The sequence below is a fragment of the Cynocephalus volans genome, chromosome 2 (assembly GCF_027409185.1).
Source record: "Cynocephalus volans isolate mCynVol1 chromosome 2, mCynVol1.pri, whole genome shotgun sequence".
NCBI lineage: Eukaryota > Metazoa > Chordata > Mammalia > Dermoptera > Cynocephalidae > Cynocephalus > Cynocephalus volans.
The window spans coordinates 162,676,609-162,698,456 of NC_084461.1; the positions used below are offsets into that span (position 1 = coordinate 162,676,609).

The 21,848-nt window shown below is 48.1% G+C and overlaps 1 protein-coding gene across 2 annotated transcripts; it reads left to right on the top strand.

The window, feature by feature from the left end:
* The first annotated feature begins 911 nt into the window (after window positions 1-911).
* On the top strand, window positions 912-18,270 carry LOC134369756 (sulfotransferase 1C1-like). 2 transcript variants are annotated; one of them, XR_010022634.1, is made up of 8 exons: window positions 912-1,102; window positions 6,001-6,123; window positions 7,508-7,605; window positions 10,198-10,324; window positions 14,601-14,695; window positions 16,155-16,329; window positions 17,722-17,915; window positions 18,199-18,270. XR_010022634.1 is itself a non-coding variant. In XM_063086450.1 (7 exons), the coding sequence occupies exons 1-7, from the start codon at window positions 925-927 to the stop codon at window positions 17,832-17,834; spliced, it is 909 nt and encodes a 302-aa protein (XP_062942520.1). In that variant the 5' UTR covers window positions 912-924; the 3' UTR covers window positions 17,835-18,074. The 2 variants fall into 2 exon arrangements, 1 of the variants encoding a protein (XP_062942520.1); XM_063086450.1 differs by lacking the exon at window positions 18,199-18,270 and having other exon boundaries at window positions 17,722-18,074.
* Window positions 18,271-21,848: the final 3,578 nt, after the last annotated feature.

Consider the following 21,848-nt stretch of genomic DNA (forward strand, 5'->3'; position numbering starts at 1 on the left):
GTGTTAGGTCAAATCATTTGAAATAGGCATGAAAGAAAGAAGGAAGGAAGGAAACATTCAAGTGTCACAGAGGCAGCAACCTTGGTAAGGCAGGAACTGCTAGGACTTAGGAGAAGGAGGAGGACATCTGAAGGAGACGCCGACCCCTGGGGAGGGACAGGTCATGGCTGGGCCCTGTCTCCTGACGCTGTCTGTGAGGAAGCCCTGGAGATGCTGAGAGAACGGCCAGCCTCCTCAGCCACTGCTGCAGAGAGGAACACAGCTGCTCGCGTGACAAAGCGGCTCTGGTGTCCTGCTCCCGGGACAGGAAGGCGGCAGAAGGAGCAGGTTCCCATTCTCCATCTTGCCTCTCAGTCTTCCCATGGACAGAGATTGAGAGAAGAGGTGCCAGCTGGCAGAGCTGAGGACCACTGGGGTCTGGGGAAAGTGTTTCTCCAAGTCTCCGTGGATGACCAAATCCTGAGCCCGGAATCACTCCTCTTTCCTCAGGGAGAGTAACTCCAGGGGAGGAGAGGAAGTCCAGGGAGGCCAATCCCTGCACTTGCCCCAGGCACGCCGTTGGTGCCACCGCTCAACTCCCCAGCTCCATGGGCCTACACGGGACCAGGAAGTGGCACCCTGGCCTTGCGCAGGCCCCTTAGCTGAGCTGCCTGCCACTGTCCTTTCTTCTGGCAGCATCACAGCGAGGCCCTGCCAGAGGGTAGGGAAAGGCCCATTCTGGCACAAAGCTGAAGATTTTGTTCCCGTTTCATGCAGGAAGTACAGATCCATGCTGATTGCCTCTCTTTGTTTGCCTGAACATACATACCTGTAATGAACAACCGGAGCTCTGTGCCCAAGCACTGAGGATATAAAACCTGAGTGAATCGACTTTCATTTACTTTTTACTTTCCTCTGCTAGTGCCCGAGACCAAGGTGGAGGGAATGGCCAAGAACAAGGTGGAGCAGACAGGAGAGTTAGAACAGAGCTTGCCACCCCAAGAAGAACTTTTCCAAATAAATGGGGTCATTCTGAAAAAGAATGTACGTGACATTTGGGACCAAATCTGGAACTTCCAAGCCAAGCCTGATGACCTGCTCATTGCTTCCTATCCCAAAGCAGGTATGTTCACGGACACGAGGAGAGGGATGTGAAGTCGGAGCCTGTGTCAAGCAGGGAAGGCAGTGTCCTTGCCTCTAAGTCAGACAGAATGGCAAAGGACCTGAGATTTTTCTGTAAAACTAAAAGGATTTTTTACAGCTAGAGCAGTTGATTCATTAAAAAATATGTAACTAGCCATAGCAGATTCTTCAGGTAGAAAAAAAATCCATGGTATTAATTTTTTCTTTCATTCAACGATTATTTATCAAGAATCTTCTAACTGCCAGAAACCAGCCCCAGACACAGCGATAAGCAAAACACTCATTATCTCCACCCTCCGGCGCATGGTCCGGTCTGGAGAAGAACATTAGAACATTAGACGAATCACTCACAGGACTTAGATTGCAACATGTGATAAGGGCTGAGAAGGAAATGTAGGGCGTGTGCTGAGAGAGCACTGGGTCCCCGTTCACATCCAGTAAGGAGCAGTAAAGACACTCTGGGCTACTGTGCCTATGACATAGTTAATGTGTTAATTTGATAAAGCTGTGAAACAAAGTACCACTAACCGAGTGGCTTGAACAACAGATATTAATTGTCTCAAGTTCTGGAGGCCGGAAGTCTGAAATCGAGGTGTGGCAGGGTGGATTTCCACTGAGGGTCATGCCCCAGGCCTCTCTCCTTGGCACATGGCGTCCTCCCTGTGTGCATGTCTGTCTCTAGATTTCCCTTTTTTGGTCACTAGTCAGTCATATTGGACTAGGACCCACCTAAGGACATCATTTTAATTTGATTACCTCTGTAAAGACTCTGTTTCCAAATAAGGTCACAGTCTGCAGCACTAGGGGTTAGGACTTCAGCATATGAATTTGGGGGAACACAGGTCAGCCCATAACAGGGAGCATGGGGAGGAAGAGCTTGTGTTTGCAGATAGAACAAGCAGGATGGTTCTATGTTGCCGATGGGTACTATGTGATGAGGAGGGGAAGAGAGGAGGCACAGGTGCTCTGTGCCCAGTACTGGGTTAGGGGAGTCTGGAGAGGACGCCAGCAAGGCAGTCGGATGAACTGAAGGGGATCAAAAGTGGAACGGGGGACGCAAGATATGGCTGTGATTTCCAGATGGAAAAGATGGTAGCTCGCGCTAGAGGGTGGCAGTGCAGATGTGGAGATGGGAGGAGAGTGGAGATCTGTTTTGTATGTAACATTACGTGAGGGTGGAGAGGAAGTGAAGACACAAGTGAGACTCTTTCGGCATGGTCTGGCGTGGTCCGCCGAGTGGCCTCGGGTACCGGAATAGGAACGCCTGGGAGAGGGGAAGGCACAGCCCCAGAAATGCAGGGCTGGGCAGGTGAAACTGTAGCTCAGTGTTGGACATGTTGAGTTTGAGATGACTTTAGACCACCAGATGTCGATGTCAAGAGGACCCTCAGATATAAAGCATGGGGGGAAGCTCACTCTGGCTGGAGACATGATTGGAGTTGCCAATGCGCTGCAAAATCTTGGGTTGAGGACCCTAAGGCAGAGACCAGGGCTGGGATTCAGGGGCACAGGATTTATGGAAGGGGTGCTCTTTAGGAAAAACTTGAAAGGGTGTGGGGGAGGTAGGGAAGGTGTGTGGCCATGCAAAGATGTGGTCTCAGGCACAGTCCAGCCATGGCCTGATCCATGGGGTCATGGGATTGGGGCAGTAGGGGAAGAGGGAGACAGAGGCTCCCTGCAGAGGAGGACACTTCTTCACCAGGAGGGGAGCTGTGGATGTTTGCAGCCAGCACTCACAGCAGCTGGAGTGGGCTGGGGCACAGCAGTCTAGTGCAGGGGACCTGGGGAGGCACCACCAGAGACCCCTGAAGATGGAATTTAAAGCGATGGAGATAAACAGGACACACGAGAGGCAGCACAGTAAGAAGGTGGCACAGGAGTCAGCCCTAGGAAGCGTCACTACTTCAATTTCAGACAGAGAAGGAGAAGCTGGAAGTGTCCTGGCAGCCAGTGGAGTGAATCTCCTTCGAGACAGAGACATGCGAACTGAGGACCCGTTCTGGTCAAATTCATCAATGACTGCCAGATGGGCACTGCACATGGGGCTTCATGAACCAAGTGACCACTGGGCTTTCCTTCCCCAAGTTGCCAGGTCTGTCAACACAGGCTCTGTTTGATCTCCTGGAGGCAGGACTAGCCCTGACAACTTGAACTGGCTGTTTTAGGTAGCAAGCCACGTTGTCCACGGTCGCAATCTTGCCAACTTCCCTCTAGGATAACAGTAATGTGGAAGAAGAAACAATATGCGACAGTCAGACATAATTTTGAAAAGAGAACACTACTCTAGTGAGAAGTTTGTCCCCTTGAGATTTATGAGGACCGAGCCTTTTTCCAGCTCAAACCCAGAAAATGAGAAAGAACATTTTTCTGAGACTGCAGCTTCAGAGCATCAGAGACGCACGAGACCCGTGAGTGTCAGCGTGACCTGATGCTGTGATGAACTCATCACTTATCACCCAAACTGGGGCATGTGAGATTGAAAAGGATCAGTGTTAACAGTTATGCTGAGACAGGAGGGTCACCCGGTATTGCCCTGGGCAAGCTGGAAGTCTCAAGTGACCCTAGAAAACACAAGGCAACCCAGATGCTAGGTTCCAGGATCCCATCTGCGACTTGCCTAAGTCAGCCTGTGGTAATCCTAAAGCATGACCCTCACTCCCAAACCAGCCCTTTTCCTGTTCACATGACAGGTTGAGTTCCCCAGGAGGGAGACTGAGCTGGAGATCAGTGTGTGGGATGTTTAATAAGGAAGGGGAAGGGAAGGAAACAGAACGGGGAAAAGGGAGAAGTTAAGCCTCAACTCAGTCCCAGCAAAAGCTTCATGCTACCGTGTGGGATGGTCTGAGGCTGAGATGGCCTGTCAGAGCTGGCTCCATCCCAGTTGGGGCGAGGGGCAGGATGCCATCCAGTTGCTGGTTGCAGGATTCCCGCCTGGAAAGGGGTGAATACCTGGGGCAATCTGCCAGCAGCTGAAGGGGTAACCCCTTCCGTTGAGAAGGGAAATCTGGGCCATGCATCCTGCAACCATTACCGTCTTCCATATGCTCGTATGGCTGCAGAACACCTGCCACAGCTTGCCTGAGCATGTTGTGGTTTGCTGAGATGCCCCTCAGGTCAGTATCCACATCAGATTTGGCTGGGGGCAGCAAGGGCCAGTGGCACTCGGCTCTCTGGGACTAGCCAGCCAGTTATGGTGAGTGAATCGTGGCGTGAGGGCCTGTCAACATGCTGGGCTACAGGACAGTCTGGAGTGTGAGGGAGGAAGTGCAGCAGGAACCTCTGGATGGCTGGACCCCCACTGCAGGAATAAGTCAGGGGCCACCAAGGGAGCCTGGTGTCCTGAGATGTTCACATCATTTATGACAGCACAGCCAAGTCCAGAGGTGAAGTGGAGGAGCAAGTGCAGGACACCCACGCTTCCTCTGAGAGGCTACAGAGTGACACCCTCAGAGTCCAGGCAAGGAAGCAGAGCCGGTCCACCTAGAGAAGGGACCCTCTGCTGCTGCCAAAGCAGCCTGGCCTGAGCAAAGCCAAGACCTGTGGAGTTAGGGCAGAAAGTTGTCAGGGGGCAACAGGGTTCCAGGTTGAAGCTAATTTGAATTCCAGGAGGGCAGGAGGAGAATGTGGTTTTAGAGGGAGTAGGAACTGATCAGGAGCTAAACAGATGTGGTACCGGAGGATAGCCAGAGGGTAGCCATGGGACAACACCCGAGTCCATGCTCAGGTGTCAGGCGGCAGGGAGCCAGGACCCAGGAAACTGACCTGGGGAGCTGTGCCTTCCTCACCAGGGTTCCCTGAGCAAGGCCTTGCATGTACTGGCCTCAATAGGTACTAGAGCACTAGCAGAGTCGAAAAGTAAGATACAACATGTATGCAGTGGCTGCTGGAAACTGGGTTCTGCCTATTTTCTGTCTTAACTCTCAAAGTCACATGAGAATAATTGGTGCTTGCTGGCTTTGCATAATTTATGCAAAACCACTCAGCTCATGCATTACAGACAACATTTGATTCCATCCCCACTCCACAGCCCCACAAGCATCCAAACCGTGCCTTCCTCTCAGGAAGACAAGACCGGGTCAGCCACATGGCCCGGCAGACAGATAAGGACGACTGCTGGGGGGGCTACACACTGCAGCAGCCGGGGGATGGGGCTGAGAGGAACCCCCCCAGAGTCAGGAAGGAGGTAACAGATAAGGCCTTGGAGAGAAACAAATATTATTCCCAACTGTAGCAAAGGTTAGAGCACGATGCTATTTGGATCCCCAGACTAGACAGCCACCAATGAAAAAGGTTAATTTTCCATAAAAAACCAGTTTGACTTTGTTGTACATGTCACCATTTAAGATCTCCCGGAGCCTTTCTTTGCCTTTTAAAGAGGAATTTATTCAATCTAGATTTTCCAGTTTGCGGATTATTTGGGATTCTTCCTTTTCCTCCCTTTTCATATTGCTGACATTGTGTCAGTCTCACAGTTCTAAAAAAATAGTAGCAGGGGAGAGGGGAACAAGATTGCTTATTATCAGCCAGGGTTTAATGGTAAAAGTGAGTGCTTAGAAATTTCTGTGATTTTCCTCAATAGTAAATTTCTAAAAAATTAACCCATTGTTATGTGTAATGATTATTTTTACTGCCATTTTCTAGAAATATGAATACATATTCAGATCTTTTAAATACATCATTGGAGGACAAAATGAAGTCACATTTCTGCCCTTAACCTCTATGGTGAGGAAGATAATCTTAGTAGTTGGTTTCAATTCGATGTAGTAAGCAACATACGTGAATTATTGATAGACAAACTATTCCTTTTATAGTATATTTAGATTGTAAGTTGCAGAAAACCAGTACTTAACTCCTCAGTTCTTGTTCCATTTTCTTCAGGAACCACTTGGACACAGGAAATTGTAGATCTGATACAGAACAACGGAGACGTTGAGAAGAGCAGACGAGCTCCCATCTACCTTCGACAAGCTTTCTTGGAGTGGGCAAGAATGTCAAACTCCGGTAAGTCTCCAACTTACAAACTCATATCTTCACATAAAGATGAACAATCTAGGAGTAGAGACTCTGAAAGTCTACCACATACTGGGAAAAAAGACTGCCTTTGACCCCCAGTTTTAAATACTGGCTGAAAATTAACTCTTCTCGCACAAACCTAGGTAGGTCCCTTCATTAAAGACTTATTTAGTCTTAGTACTTAAGAACAGAGAGGTAGACTCTGTTACACAAAGTGCTCAACCACTTACAAATGCCAGGGACTATCTATATACAAGTCCTTACTCAACAGAGTCCCTGCTTCCCCATGTGGGACACCAGTGCCAGTGCTAAGAAAGCCAGTACCCAAAGGTGGCATTCACAATGCATTTCTATGAAAAAGTAATAAATGGTAGCGTCATACCTAAGAGTTTCATAGCACTTACCAGGGGCCAAGCATTACTCTAAATACTTTTCACATACAAACTCATTTACTCTTCACAACACTCGTGTGAGGTGGCTGCCATTACTGTCTTGATGTCACACACCTGGTCACGTATGATTATGCTTTTTCACAGGAATCCGTTCCAGTCCAATCTGAACAACTGGCTTATAAACTCCTACTTGGAAAACGAATGAGCAAACTAATGACCTGAAACCAAATCTTGCTCATTGTCTTCCTTCCTTCTCCCTTCCTTTCTTTCCTTCCTTCTTTCCTTCTCTCTCTTTCTTCTCTCTCTCTCCCTCTCCCTCTTTCCATTTCATTTGGAACCAGCCTAACATGTGCCATGTTTTCAGAACTGCTCAGTGTCACATCAGGGTGCTTGGAGAAAAATGGCAAAAATGAGGGTTAAAAATAACTGGGGACAGGTTTCCAAATGTGTTCTAGGCCACACTAAGTAGTTTGGGTTTGACCGCGGAGGCCATCCGTGGACACCTCTTTGGGAGTCTTCAAGATCTCTACAACGATTTCTTAATTATGATTTTATTTGCAAGGTAATTAAAAAATGTAACATAGGCACATTCTGGGTCATCTGAATGATCACCGTGGGACCTGAATCCTGCCACATGGTCTCACTGTCCTTGTTTCCATTTGTGTCAAGGAGCCTTTATTACCGTGTGGTACTGTGGAATTTACTGAAAACTAATAATATGGGAAATGGAGAGGGGCTCAGTAGTAAATAACACATCAAGTGCAGGCCGATGTAGCAAAGATTCAGATGTACAAAAGAAGCATAAAGTGCCAAGTACCAGACGAAAAGAGGGAGGAATGTTTCTATCAGCCAGGAATGAAAAGGGCATAAAGTGGCATAAAACCCAGAAGACATGAGTGAAACAAAACTGAGAAGATCAATTGCGTTAAAAATAAAAACTTTAGAAGAATTAAATAATGAGCCAGAACTATTTTTTGCAGGGATTGACCAGGCTAATGCAATGCCTTCCCCGAGGACCCTGAAAACTCATCTTCCTGTGCAACTACTGCCTCCATCCTTCTGGGAGAAGAAGTGTAAGGTAAATTTGTAGCAGAAAATATTCAGAGACGGACTTTCCCCATGAGAACATTGCAAGCACACACTGTGTCAGAACCATTGCCCAGTCATCCCCATGTTGTGTCTGCCAGGAGCAACAAGGGACAGACTATGGAATCTGTGAGCAGGTTCCAGGTTGCTAATCTCTCATTGGTAAGGATGGGCTCGGTATGTACCTACCTTGAGAAGAGAGACTGGACCGATGTCTACTAGGCTCGGTTCTGAGCATCTCAGCCACTCAATAATAGTATAAGGTACAGGTACAGATGAGTACACCGTAGCTCAGAGATGTAACACAACTTGTCCAAAGATAAACACCCAGAAGGCAGAAGAGATGGGCTCTTTCCACTGCGCTGCCTACGCCATGCCTCCTGTAACCATGAAGTCCTTCTAGGCTTACCTGTGGTTGACCTCCTCTCAGCCTTGGGGTAGTGCATATTCAAATGACCAGAAGGTGGCCATGAAGGGATCTTAGAAACCATATCCTCTTACTTCATTTCACTTCTTGCTAAACTACCTCTTTCAAGCCTCTACATGTGCCTGTCAGCCACCTCTGGCCATTCTAAGACCTGATGAAAACCACATGATTGTGTCAGAATTTTGAAAATATCAAAATTATTATTCATATTGAAACCTACAGGGGAGCAGATGCATTTTTATATGTCTTAAGCTGGTCACTAAAGAATTCATTTCAACTCTTTCAGAGCCCCAAGAGACAATTTATTGCCCAGTATTCTAAAGAAGTGCTCCCTTACAGGGTCTGCAGGTGGGCCCTGGGCACTAAGCCAAAGTGGTCCTGACCTTCTCTTTCTGTGTTCTGTGCCCATTGACAGTCCTGTCCAGATCCACCCCGTGTTTACTCCCTGGATCTCTAGTGCATGTCCAGGGTCTTACTCGCTCTACCTTGCTGACCCTTCTAGATCTTCCTATATAGATCTGGAGTCCAGGGAAAGAAAGAAGTGACTGAAGACAGATGGCAAGCTATTGTTATTGGGATAAAACCAGGCCTGGGCTGCAGCTGACAGTAAAATAAAACTAAATATGACAGCCATGTAGTGAGTACCTTAATAGGGAAGCGGGTAAGGCATCATGGGAGCAGAAGGAGGAGCACAAATTTCCTTGGCAAGGAGGGTCAACAGAGTGACAGAGGAGTTGGTTCTCAGGAGTGAACAGGAATTTGCCAAGTTATAAAGGAGGGAAGGGCATTCAGTGTTACTGGAAGAGCAGAAGGCAAGACTCAAGAAAACAGTTGCAGGCCAGAAACAGGCCTGAAAGGTAGGCAGGAGCCAGGGGTAAAAGGCTTCCTTGCCACCCCAAAGTGTTTGGAATTTGCCCTACAGGCTACTTGGATCCACTGAAGAGTGTAAACAGGTGCAGTTCAGAAAGCTCCCCCGGGGGTCGTGGTGGTGGGGACAGGACAAGCCTGGGCAGCCTGACAGCAGGATAGCAGCAAGGAGAGGGCGCATAGTCCAGGGGAAGCATCCAGAAGACTTGGGGCAAGGCAGAGTCAGTGAGGAGGTGAATCCCAAATGTACACGACAGACAGGACCTATAGGACTTCATCAAGGACTGGCCTTGAAACAGGTGGAAAAAGAAACACCTAACATGATTTTGTCATTTAATTGAGTTGATGGTGGCACCATTAATGAAAAAAGAATAAGAGGAAGAGTAAGTTTGTTTGAAGACAAACTGAATTTTGAACCCGTTGAGTCTGAAATGCCTGCAGGACTTTCAGGTAGGGAGACAGATCCATCAGGGTGCTTCAAAAAGGACATGGAAAAATTGGTATTATCTTTTCATTCTATCTTTCCACAAACTTTTGGAAGTGCCCTCGTATGAATCTGTAGCTCAGGAGAGAGGCATGTACTAGAAACAAATTTATGAGCCGTAAATGTATGAAGTTTACAGTGGTCGAAGAAGATGGCAAAAACATCAAAAGAGGAACAGGAAATAAAGTGACAATAAGAGCAGCCCTCAGGCAGAGCCCTAAAGGAGAGGAACATTTCAATTAAAGGTTTCAAACTCAGTGGTCAGAAACCCCACTGAGAGTCTGAAGGAAATGGTGACTCCATTTCTGACAAGGTGGACGTGTACACGGGAGTTTGCATAAAATTTTAGGGAGTTGCAGGGACCTCTTGATGTTCACCAGCTGAAGACCTGTGATTTAGGAGAGGAGGGGCAGAACAGGATGCACTGGGAGAGAACGGCCTGAAGGACGAGAGGAGAGCCACAGGAGAGTCCACCGTGGTGGCGGGCGGGTGCGACCAGCGGGAATGCAGCGCGGGGAGCAGCGCGGCCTTGTCCACCAGGTGGGGAGTTCTGAACTAGTCCTAGGACCAGTTCAAGGGACAGTTCATGCAGACAAGGGAAAGCTGTACACGGGGGAGTGACCTGATATGATTTGCATTTTTTACAAGATCATACCAGCTGCCAGATGGTAGTGGGAGAGAACAGACATGCACCCATGATTGTTAGGACATGTCACACTGAGCACACGTGCTGTGCACACTGAGCACTCAGTTTCTAGCTCTCCTTATCACTATATTGTTACCTCTGTGTCTTCTCACCACTCCAGATAATCTATGTGGCAAGGAATGCCAAGGACACCGTGGTGTCCTACTACCATTTTCAAAGGATGAACGAAGAGCTCCCTGACCCGGGAAGCTGGGACGAGTACTTTGAAACCTTCCTGGCAGGCAAAGGTGAGCCAAGTGGGTGGAATCAGTCTTCACCTCTGTCTGCATCGGATAAGCTTTCCCCATAAAATTCTCCTCCTTTGGGAAATAAAATTCACCCACAGAAGTAGTTCAGATTATTTGGGAGGGAAAGACTAGAGGCAGCAACCTGAGAGATGTGGCATAGCCCTGGTTCCCTGTCATCTGTGGTCAGTGATTTGCTTCCAATTGCAATGTACCATCTGAATGAAGCCAAACAGTACTGCAGAAAAGCCACCTATAATAAGAGGAGGTGCTAATGCTAAGCCTGTGCTAAATGCTTTACATGCGTTAACATGTTTAATCTTTTGAGCAAACCTCTAAACTTGGTAACAATATCACCATCTACAGACAATGACACTGAGGCTCCGTGAGTGCAACTTGCTTATGATTACCCTGCTAGAACTGTAGGGCCTAGAATTTGAGCACAGGCATGTCTACGAAAGCTCAAACCCTGTGTGCTTGGCCTCCATGCTAAAGTCTTCTCAATCGCCTCCATGTTCAGCTGGAGGGAAAGAAAAGGTTTCGTTGTGCGCAAGTTTTCCAACCATGGCCACCACTTGACTTGGTGACGTGGTGGTGGCCCGAGGGCACTTTGGGATCATGAGCTATGATGTGCAGACATGTGTGGCCTTGCAATCATGCTTCCAGTGTCAAAATCAAGTCATCACAAGTTTCTTGAAGTTTTTCTCTCTCAAATACTGCTAGAGCTTTTAATACATCAACTGTTCTCCTAAAGAACGTAAAGAGTGTTAAAAATGATTAGATTATTGAATCTGGTAATGATTTCAGGGAGGTTCGTTATACTATTTTCTCACTCTTGTGTGTATTTGAACACTTTTATAATAACAAGGTTTTCCAAAAGTTAAAAAAAAAAAAAAAGGAAATTTAACCAAACTTTTTCAAAGTTACCGCTTTTGGGAGGTACCTTGTAACTTGATATTATTGTAAAATTATTGTATTGTTATATACAGTAATTATTATATATTTAATTTTGATATAATTTTTGTGTTATTGGATATAATAATATCAAATTGATTTCATTATAAAGGGGAACTGACAGCTTTGCATGATTAAAACCTAAACATTTACATCAAAGTACTCTATTATTCAAGTTCAAAATTTATAACCGAAATCCTTTTTGCTAAGTATTTACGTTGTCCTATGGAGAAACAACTGCTCTCTACAATTCTCCCCTATTTAAATCCTGTTCCTGTAAAATAACTATGCAAAAATTTGATAAGGTAATCCTTTTAATCAGTAACAATCCACCAGGAAAGCATAGAACTTTTTGATGCCTTTGGCTGCCACTTGATTTTCATAATTCTCAATGACAAAAATAATTCTTATTAAAGTCTGCTCCTTAGGAGACATATTTTGAGAACAATCCATTTGTACCCTGAGGCGTTTTTACTGGTTAAACATCTTCATTAAATTTCATTGTGGACGTTCTAACAATGATGTCAGAATGCCTTTTGACAAAGAGTGAGCCACAGAGAAGGGACCTAGTGGAACAAGCTGAGATCATGGGGCTTCTGAGGGGCTGGGACTGGACTGATGTATGTGGCTCTTCCTAAATCAAAGAGCTCAGAGTGTACTTCCAACTCCTTGTCCTGTGTGAGGTAAGTTAGTTGTACACCACTGAGAGCAGTGTTGGCATCAAAGGACACACACACACACACACACACACACACACACACACATGCACACACACACACGCACGCACACACATGCATGCACACACACACGCACGCACACACGCACATGCACGCACACACACACATGCACACACACGCACACACACACGCACACACACACGCACGCACGCACACACACACACATGCACACACACATGTACACACACACATGTACACACACACGCGCGCGCGCGCACACACACACAAACTCCTGAATAAACAGATTCAGGGCCACCAAAATGGGACACAGTGTAGGTGAAATTAAGAAGAAATACAATAACAGCAGCACCTTCTTTTTATTAACGCCTTAGTCTGTGCCAGCTGCCATGCTGAAGCATTTTAACCAGCTGAAGTAGCTTGAGTATTTTTCACCAATGTGAAGATTGATTCTGTATCTGGGGTGCCCAGAAATACAAGCTTGTCCTGGATTGAGGGGATTCCTGAGACACGGGTTTCAGTGATGAAACCGGCAGAGTCCCAGACAAAGGAATGGCTAATTACCCTATGACTATATCACATGCCAGAGAGAGAAAAAGGTTCAGCAGGTGTTCCCTAATGACTGCAAACTGTCACTGGGTGGGGGTGGGCTGTGGTGCTGAAGTGTTCTTAGACACCGTAGCATCAAAGAGACTCTCAGACAGTTTCTGTCTCATATTTACTCTCTGTGAACAGAGCACAGAAAAGGCAAGTTTTGTCAGAAGGGATATGATAGAAGCAAGGGGAAAATCATTACTCAATTTTCAGCTTAAATTTTAGGTAAATCTTGTTGAGTAGCTAAAATGTGCCCGACATTTACTCTTATACTATGTCCTAGGCACACCCAGACTAAGGCTTTGATATGTCTTAGATCATTGGATCCTGCTATTACTTCTCTCATCCTGAAAAAATAAAACAAAAGCCCTTTCTGCTGACCCTGCCTCCCCCATCCTCTTCCATTCCATTGACTCAAATGCCTTGAAGAACAGACATACACTTGCTGACCTCAATTTCTCTCCCCCACTCTCTCCCCACACTCCCAAACTGTCTCGCCAGGGTCCCCAGTGGCCAATCCCCAGTGCCCTGTCTCACCTAAGCCAGCACCGTCATCTGGCACATGGGCTGCTCTCTCTTCCCAGAGGAGCTCTGCTTCTTGGCTCCCCGCCCCCACCCTGTCCTGATGTCCCTCCTACCTCACTGATGGCTCCTTCCCAGCCCCCTTGCTGGTTTCTCTTCATCCCGCAGACCACAGCACTGGCTCCTTTCCCTTCGCTCATGCCGTAGTTTCAATGTCATCTCTCTACCGGTGGTTTCCAGATCTGCAAGTCCCATCCTTGGCCCCGGGCTCCAGGCCTCGCTGACATCTCCACTTGGAGGTCTACAAGGCATCTGAGACCTCACATGTCCAAATCTTAATTACTGCCTGTTTTCCAAAGTCTGCTCCACCTGCAGCTTCTCCATTTGGGTTCATTGTGATTCTGTCCTTTGAGTGGCTCAGGCCTGAAATCTTGAACACACCTTCAGCCTCATTCTTGCTCCCAAGCCCCATCCAGTCCATCAGCAGATCTGTCATGTGGACCTTCAGTATATCCAGGATCTGACCAATCGTCAACACTTGTACCATCACCACCTTGTCCAAGCCACCCTCAGATCCTCCCTGGATAAATGACATAACCCCTGCCCTGTCACTCAGCTTCTGCCCTTGTGAACCTACCCTCTCTTCTTGACATAGAAACTAGGGAATTCTGATAAAAAGGAGTCAGACCATGTCACTCCTCAGCGGGAAGCCCCAGGTGGCATCCCATCTCACTCGGGGCCAGAGACTCATGGCCACGCACAGGGGCTCAGGGTGGGTTCATTGCCTCTTGCCCCTTCCCACACTCTTGTGCCCTGCTCCCTCTGTCCTGGTCACTGGCCCCTTGCTGTGCCCTCTGCCCAGAATGCTCTTTCCTTCTGAGTTTTTCTCAATGTCACCTTCTCAGAGATCTCTTCTCTGTCCAGCCTATTGAAATGTCAACCTTCTGCACACACCCAACACTTTCCCTCTGCTTCCCTCATGTATTCATCTGCTGAGCACATGGCGTGAACTACTGTATGGCATACTTCACATTTATCTCATGTGTCCCCACACAGATGAACTTCCACAAGCAGGGCTTTCTGCCTCTCTTTTCCACTGCTCTATCCCCATTGCCTACAACAGTGCTGAGCACACAGTAGGCCTTGTGGAATAAATCAATACATCCTAATGAAGTGGGTACTATTATGAACCCTCTTTCAGAGATGAGGCTTCAAAAACAGCAAACTGAGGTTCAGAGAGGTTGAGTAAGTTCCCTGGAGTCACACAGCTCTGAGCATCAGAGCTGGGATTCAAACCAAGCAGGCTCTGACTCTGAGAGAGTAATCCTGCCAGCTTCCAAAAGGAAGGAAAGGTGTGCTGACAATGGAGACAGCAGGTGTCAAAAGTAAGTTCTCCTGCTCTAGAGCAGCACCAACCGGACCTTCCGTTTCTATCCCAGGCAACAGCTCGTTTTCTTCTCGGGCTTTTCTTACTCTCGCTTCTCATGGCCCCAATACAATGTGTCTTCTTGCAGTGTTATGGGGGTCCTGGTACGACCATGTGAAAGGCTGGTGGAGGAAGAAGGACAGTCACCCCATTCTCTACCTCTTCTACGAAGACATGGTGAAAGTAAGAAGCACACGTGCGCCCTAAGCTCACAGAGCTCTCTCTCAGAGCTACAGCTCCACGATAAAAATGAAGGAGGCGCAGGGGAAAGGTCACCTATGCAGAATACCCTGCATCAGCTTTGGCTTCAGCTCCTCCGAGCCCTCGCGGTGCAGCATAGAGACCTCACGTGAGGTGCCACACTCACGACCTCCACGGCAGCCGGCTTCTTCCCGCAGCCCCGGTCCGCGGGTCCACACCTGCCCCATCCGGAAGCGTGGACGAGGTCTCCTGTTAGAGCTTCACGTTTCTGCCTCTCTTGGTCCCCAGGTCCTCTTCCAGGACCTCTACCTCCTCATGCCTTGCCCTGAAAACAATCAGGAATGTGAACAGGAAAGAACTTGGGAGGAAGAATAGAGCTGTTGTGGTTTGTTTGCTTTCTTAAACTATTAAAGTCTTGGCAGTGTAAACAGGATTCCCCATTCACATCATCGTTGCATTTGCAATCTGTGGTTCAAAGCTGGTGTCCTGAGTTTTCATGTGAAATAAGTGTAACTATGACTCTGTTCCCTGCCTGGCCTCCAGGACTGGGTTTGTGACTTGGATCAGTAACAGACTCCTGTCCGTCACTGACCGCAGCTTCCTTCGTCCTTCCCCTCTGGACACACAGAATGCGTGGCTTCTCCACTCCCAGCTATTCGGGCTGGGTCAGAATCTCTCCTTCTGTCCATCTTTGCTCTCTGCAGCTTTCCTGGGGGGCAGCCATGTGTGAGGGAGAGAGCGAGGGGGTGGCAGGAGCAGGGCAGGTGGGCAGGAAGGACAGACACAAGGCAGAAGTGTCAGGAGGAGAGGCGGTTTCACACGTGGGAGCCCGGAGACCTCCAAACAGTCTCCCCCACCACACTGAACCCCTTCACTTCCAGCTGAGTCAGGTCAGAGCACACGGCCTCTCTGAGGGTTGTCTGAAGCAGGGTCGCCAATAGGCCCAGAGTCAGGAATGAGCCCAGATGCAGAGTCACAGATGTCCTCGTGGAAGTGAAGCAGTGAGAGGGAGGTGCCACCCAGTGTCTGCACCAGCCAGAGCAGCCAGGACGCCCTACACTCCTGCCTCCATCAGGAGCCTTTTCTTGCTTATTCTGAAAGACAGCCACCTCTTTCCCAACTAGCTTCCTGTCTGCTATAGAGTAACACACGAAGCTTCCCAGATGAGACCCTTCTCCTCACGTCCCATCAGCTTCAGTACCGCACAGGGACAAACGCAGTTGTTTTCACACCAGTGCGCGTGAAATTCCATGTTTATTGATTTCACATTTACAAGTTGACATGCAATAACAAGCATAACTTTTCCAAGCTACTTTTAAGCATAACTAATGTTGTTTGAAATGTTTTATCTGTCATTCCCAGTTGAGTTCTCTAAGGTTTGACTGCTCTTGTATTTTTTCCTTTGATAAAGAGTTCTCTTTTCCTCTGCTGTCCCCTACAGGATCTCAAACGTGAGATTAGAAAGGTGATGGAATTCCTGGGGAAGAATCTGAAAGAAGAGGTTTTAGACAAAATTGTCTGTAACACTTCATTTGATGTCATGAAAAAGAACCCCTGGACCAACTACACAACTGACACTAAAATGAATCACAGTATTTCTCCATTCATGAGAAAAGGTGATGTGCACATGCTCTGTCTGTCCTCTGGGAACAGAAACCACCACCTGCTCCTCAATGGCTTTCTAACTGTCAAGCAGGGTGAAACCACTGTTTATAGTGTTTCCTGCAGTGAGTCTTTAAAGTCTTGTCTGAGAGCACGTGCTTCACGATCAGAGAAGTGCAGACAGTCCATATCCCACACCACTGAAGCATGTTAAAGTTTCTAGAAAAACCTGTTAACTTTGCTCAACCCAGAGCTTCAATAGTGTATTTGACCATAAAGCCCTTCTCAGGTAAAGACTGTTAACCTCCACGAAGCTAGCCTTCCCCCAAGCACACTGGGAATGGTGGGGAAGGCGGTTGGCTTCAGAGCTGGAAGCCTGGGGACCTCAGAGGCCACTTGGTCAGAGCCACAACTGGGAATGGCCCCCATGGCACAGCCAGTCACTGGAGCCTGGCCAGATCAGGACCTTCAGCCTCCGGCCCAGAGTACACCCTACCACACTGCTAGCTCTTTACATGGAGACAAAATATGTTTAGTTGTAATTATTTTAGGAATTTTTTAAAAAATTCCAGTATCTTTTTTTTTTTTTTTTTTTACAAAAATAAGCAAAAATCTAAGCATCAAAGTAGAAATAATCTCTCTAATTTGGTCATTGATTGACTTAACTTTCTTTTAAACCAACTGGTAAATGGTTTAAAAGGATTATATTATTACTAGACAAACAGATTTACAATTCACTCATGAAAATAACATCATACAACTCAAAGTGCTGAAACAAATCCAATATCATGGAGCGAACAGGAGAGAAATAGCTTGCTCTGGGGCTCTCTGGCCATCTCTGGAAGGTTTGGGTACTCTATTGCATAGCATGAAAAAGAGATAACCAACCCTAGCATTCCTCCATGTTCCATTAGTTTAATTATATGTTAACAGCAATGAGAATTTAGGTTGGAAAGAATTCTCAGTTGTATCCAGCTGGGGACGGTGCCTGAACTGGAGATGCAGGTAGAAGGAGCAGCTAATGCTCTAAGGATACAACCCTGCACTGACCTCAGAAGAGAGGTGAGGAAGCCACCAGCTGACTTGAGTGGAACGTCAGGTGTGCTGACGCTGGGAACGTTCTGGAAAGTCAAGAGCCCAAGAGTGCAGTGCAGCCCACTGGGGACCCTGTGTTCTGGGGTCAGCCCCTCCCAAGCGTTCAGAGCAACACTTTCTGCATACACAGGCCTCACCTGTGAAATGGACTAGTCACACCTGTAGGGTCCTTCCTCACTTTGATGTCGGGAGGACACTGAGTCAATATCTCCACAAGCAACTGAAGTATTGAGAGGAATGGGATTATCTAAATCCAAAATGGTTCAGGTTCATGAACATGTCACTGAGTGTTCTGTACGTTACTCTTTTAGGAGTCACGGGAGACTGGAAAAATCAGTTCACTGAAGCTCAGAACAAGCAATTTAATGAACACTATGAGAAAAATATGGCTGAGACTTCTCTGTCGTTCTGCGTGGAACTCTGAAACACAGAGTACGAGGATCAAACACGCTCTCACCAGACCCTGTGAAGTAGAAGAGAAAGCTGTTTCCAAGTACCACTAATGGTTTGTGTCACTTGATGTTTTAACAGTGACCAGAATGTTCTCGAACCTTGAATTTCTCATCCACTTTTTGGATTAACCCCAGTCTGACCTGTTATTGAGGAACAATATTTAGAATTTGTTCTCTCTTCACAGATTTCCAGTGTTTAGGTGAATTTCAATAAAACTACATGTAATATACAATATGATACACATTGAATCATTGCTGTTTCTTGTATCTGTCCTCTTTCCATCTTCTATTATAACTTTTGGGGGGATTAAAACATTTTCTCCATTTCTTTCATAGCTTCTATACGACACAATCTTACTCAGCAGAAATGCCAGCCGCATTCCTTTGAAGAGGGACATACACTGAGCACGTTATTTATGCGAGGTAATGGGGAGCAATAAAAGATGATAAAAACAAGGTCGCTGCCCCCCAAAAGGAGCAGCCTCACAAGAGACCACAGCACGGGCGCAGGCCCCAGTATCCCAAGCAAACTGTGCTGCACATGACAGCAGATCGCACGGAGCGGCCACATCGTAGAGAAGAAGCAACAGAGCCCCACGGCACGAAGCCCCAGGAAAACAACAGAGGAAACAAAGACACAGGCCTGGGTGTTTCTCAGCAGCCCACCCCCCTGGCCTCAAAGCACAGCACCCACGGGCAGCACAGTCACCCATCATGCATCCCCATCCCTGACACAGTTCGTCACACTTCATAGGTCCCTTCTAAAAACCTCAGAGGTTTTAGACAACTGTTTCAGAGGTTTCTGAAACCCAGCAATCCTTTGAGACCTAATGGAATAAGTCTCCGATGACAAAGCACCAGGCAGCAGGAAGTGGAGTGTCCTCGGGAGAAGGGAGTGTCTGTCTAGCGTCTCCCCTGCGCCTCCCCTGTGCACACATGCCGGGGACTCTTTCCACGACTACACCAGGTGATTGAGAATGAATAAAATTCAGATGTTAATCACATTTACTCTTAAAGTTTGGCGTTCCAAAGCTGGAGTTAATATCTTAAAATAGAGGGCAAGACAAAAATAGGAGGAACAGTGTTTTCCTTGAGAGTGAGGTGACACCAGCAGGTTCCCCAGAAGCAGCACCTGAGACAGGGATTTGAGGTGCTGTGGTTTATGGGGAGTGAGGTGAGCAGGACAAGGAAGAGAGAGGAGCAGGAGAAGAGGATCTCAGACAAAAGGACAGGGGCGGGGCTGAGCTGTGCTGCCTCGAGGCCAGAGATCAGAGCTCTTTACAACCAGCTGGGGGGTGGGGGTCACTAGTTGACTCCCAGGCACCTGAGCCTCCTGAGCCTGGGCGTGAGCTGAACCAGGGGCTGCAGCACCTGCAGGCTGAGGATGGGCACGTAACCAGGAAGCTCCATCCTGGGGCACCTGGCAGGGCACCAGCCCCTGCTACGATCAGCTATTCCCAAAGAAGATGAAGGGAGAGGAAGGACTATGGCCAGAGAAGGAAGAGTCCATAGGAAAACAGGGAAAGAAACTGGACTCTCCACACTGCCTGAATGTATAATTACTTCCACAATGAGCCACGTGCAGAGACACGGAGACCCCTCTACTAGGACAAGCATGAGAACACGTGCACCTGAAGCTTGAGTGCATTCAGTCCCAGGTCTCAGAGGTGAGCCATCGACAGGCAGCAGTGTCACCGAGGGGCTCATGCACCTTGCCTGACCTTAACAACCTTGCACTGCTCTCTGGTGTCACAAGGAAAGTGTCACCACTGTCATACTTTCTCCTCTCCCCTACAAAGCCTTCCCTCTGCTTGGAGAGAGCCACACCCGCCTCCTGGAGTACCTTCCCGTGTCAGCCCTGTCCCCACACACTCCCCAATGCACAGTCCTGTAGGATGTCCAAAGTGCATGTGGGAGGGCTTGTTTGCATGACACTCGTGCGCTTCAATGGAAGCGCAGACGTCATGTTGTGAAACAGGAGATACGATTCCAACCCAAACAAAGGTGAAGTCATTCACATGGTTGTAACAATCTAGTTCTGAGCTTGCTGGTGTCAGGGTGACACAGGAAATAGTTTTCACCTACTATGAACAAACAGGCACTCCAGGACATTGGGGCACATAAGGCTTTGGGGTTCGCTTTGGCTTGTTTTACTTTGACATTGCTGTCTTGGCAGAGAACACCGAGAGGAATTTAACACACACGTAGTAGGGACCTTGGCCTGCTAACTGTGCATGTGAACTGATGAGCTCAGCCCACGCCAGCCTTTTCTGGGCACCTGTGGGCTTAGGATTAGCACGAGGATGGAAGCAGCCAGAGAGATGGCAGCAGCACTCCTCGGGCAGTGGGACAGACCTGCCAGGCGGTAGAATTTTCTGGACTGTCTGAGCTCCACTTCCAGGGAATCTGGTTCAATAGGTCTGGGAAGGGGCCTGGGTATCTGTACACTTGGAAAACTCCCCAGAAGGTTTAAACAGGAACCTAGGATTTAGAAAGCAGCATTCCTAGTCATGCTTCCTGCCTTGTTTCTGATAGGAGAGACCGAGACCACAACACGTGCGCTCACGGAAGGAGAGGACAGAGTCGGAGAGCAGCCCTTTCCTTAGGTCCCTTTCACCTCCTTCTAGATGAGAACACGTGGAGAGACTGCCTCTCAGTTCAGCTCACTTAACAAAAACTCTTCTTGGCAGAACCAGAGAGAAAAACTACGACTAAAGACCACAGATCCATTGCAAATGAGAGAGGAGGTTCCACAGAGGAGTGTTCTGACATGGAACCGCCGCTCTCAGTTCCAAGTGAAATGCCATGTGGCTACTGACTTGTTGTACAATTATAAGACTGTAAACCACAACAAAGACGGCTTTTATAAACTAGGAAGTATTCAGCCATCTCCTTTTACACTGGCTTCCTGCTCACCTGCCTGCTGGTGTACCCACTGGGCTACTTCTCTGGACAAAGGCCAGAATGCCAGAGCCATGAGATCAACATGTGGACAGGCGACGTAGATGGAACTCTTGGGGTAAAAGTCTCCTCAGGTGCAAGCAAGGTGTTCACGTCTGGTTCACGGGCCTTTGGTTTTGCTCTCCCGTATTGGGGTAAAACTTAGGGAAGCAGGATAGGTTTCCAGAGAGAAGGCAGCAGAGGGGAAGAGAGAGATGGTCGAGGCACTAGGCGGGAGGACCCAAGGAGAGAAAGGAAAACTCTGGAGAATGCAACTGATGTGGACTTGGGAAGATGAGAGAAGCAGGCAAGACGGTGAGAATGAGCCGGCAAAACTGTCAAGTCACGAGGCAGCACGTGGCCAGAACAAGCAAACAAATCCCTGTGCAACAGCCACCGGGAGGCCACCTTGGGAAGGAGCTGCCACCTAGGAGAGATGGCGAGGAGGCGGGGAGCACAGGGGTCCCGTTAAAACCGGTGCTTCCTCTCCTCACATCCCTGCGTTCCTCCAGCTGTGGAAACACACTCAGCAGAGAAGTCATCTAGGGGGTGTGCAGACGAGAAGAACTGGGATTCCAGCCACCCGAGCTGAGCAGGGAAGCCCTGCTGTGAAGCCAAAGCTGGTGTAAGAGAAGAGTCATCAGACCAGGCAGAGAAGATGGGTGGGGAGGGCAGAGGAGCAGGGGGGACACGGCCACGGACGCTGAGCAGACCCCAGGTCAACCGCAGGGAAGGCCGGCCACCGGCCACGTCACAGCGAGCCGATTCCTTGTCCCGCCTCTTTTGCAGCTTGGCCAGCTGTCCAGAAGGGGAGCGGTCACAAGCTGCCACCGGACAAGAATAAGGGACTCGGCAGAAGGAGAAAGTCACAGAGCAGCTGTAATATGTAGAACAGAGAGAGGAACAGGGTTAAAATGAAAAGGAACCATCTGATTTTTTTTTATTGCAGAGAAACCGAAAGGGTGTACTGGAAACAGAACACGGCATTCTCACAGTCCTTTACCTGTCTGTGGCAGTAAAGCTTGATGAGCCTGCTCCAGAGAACA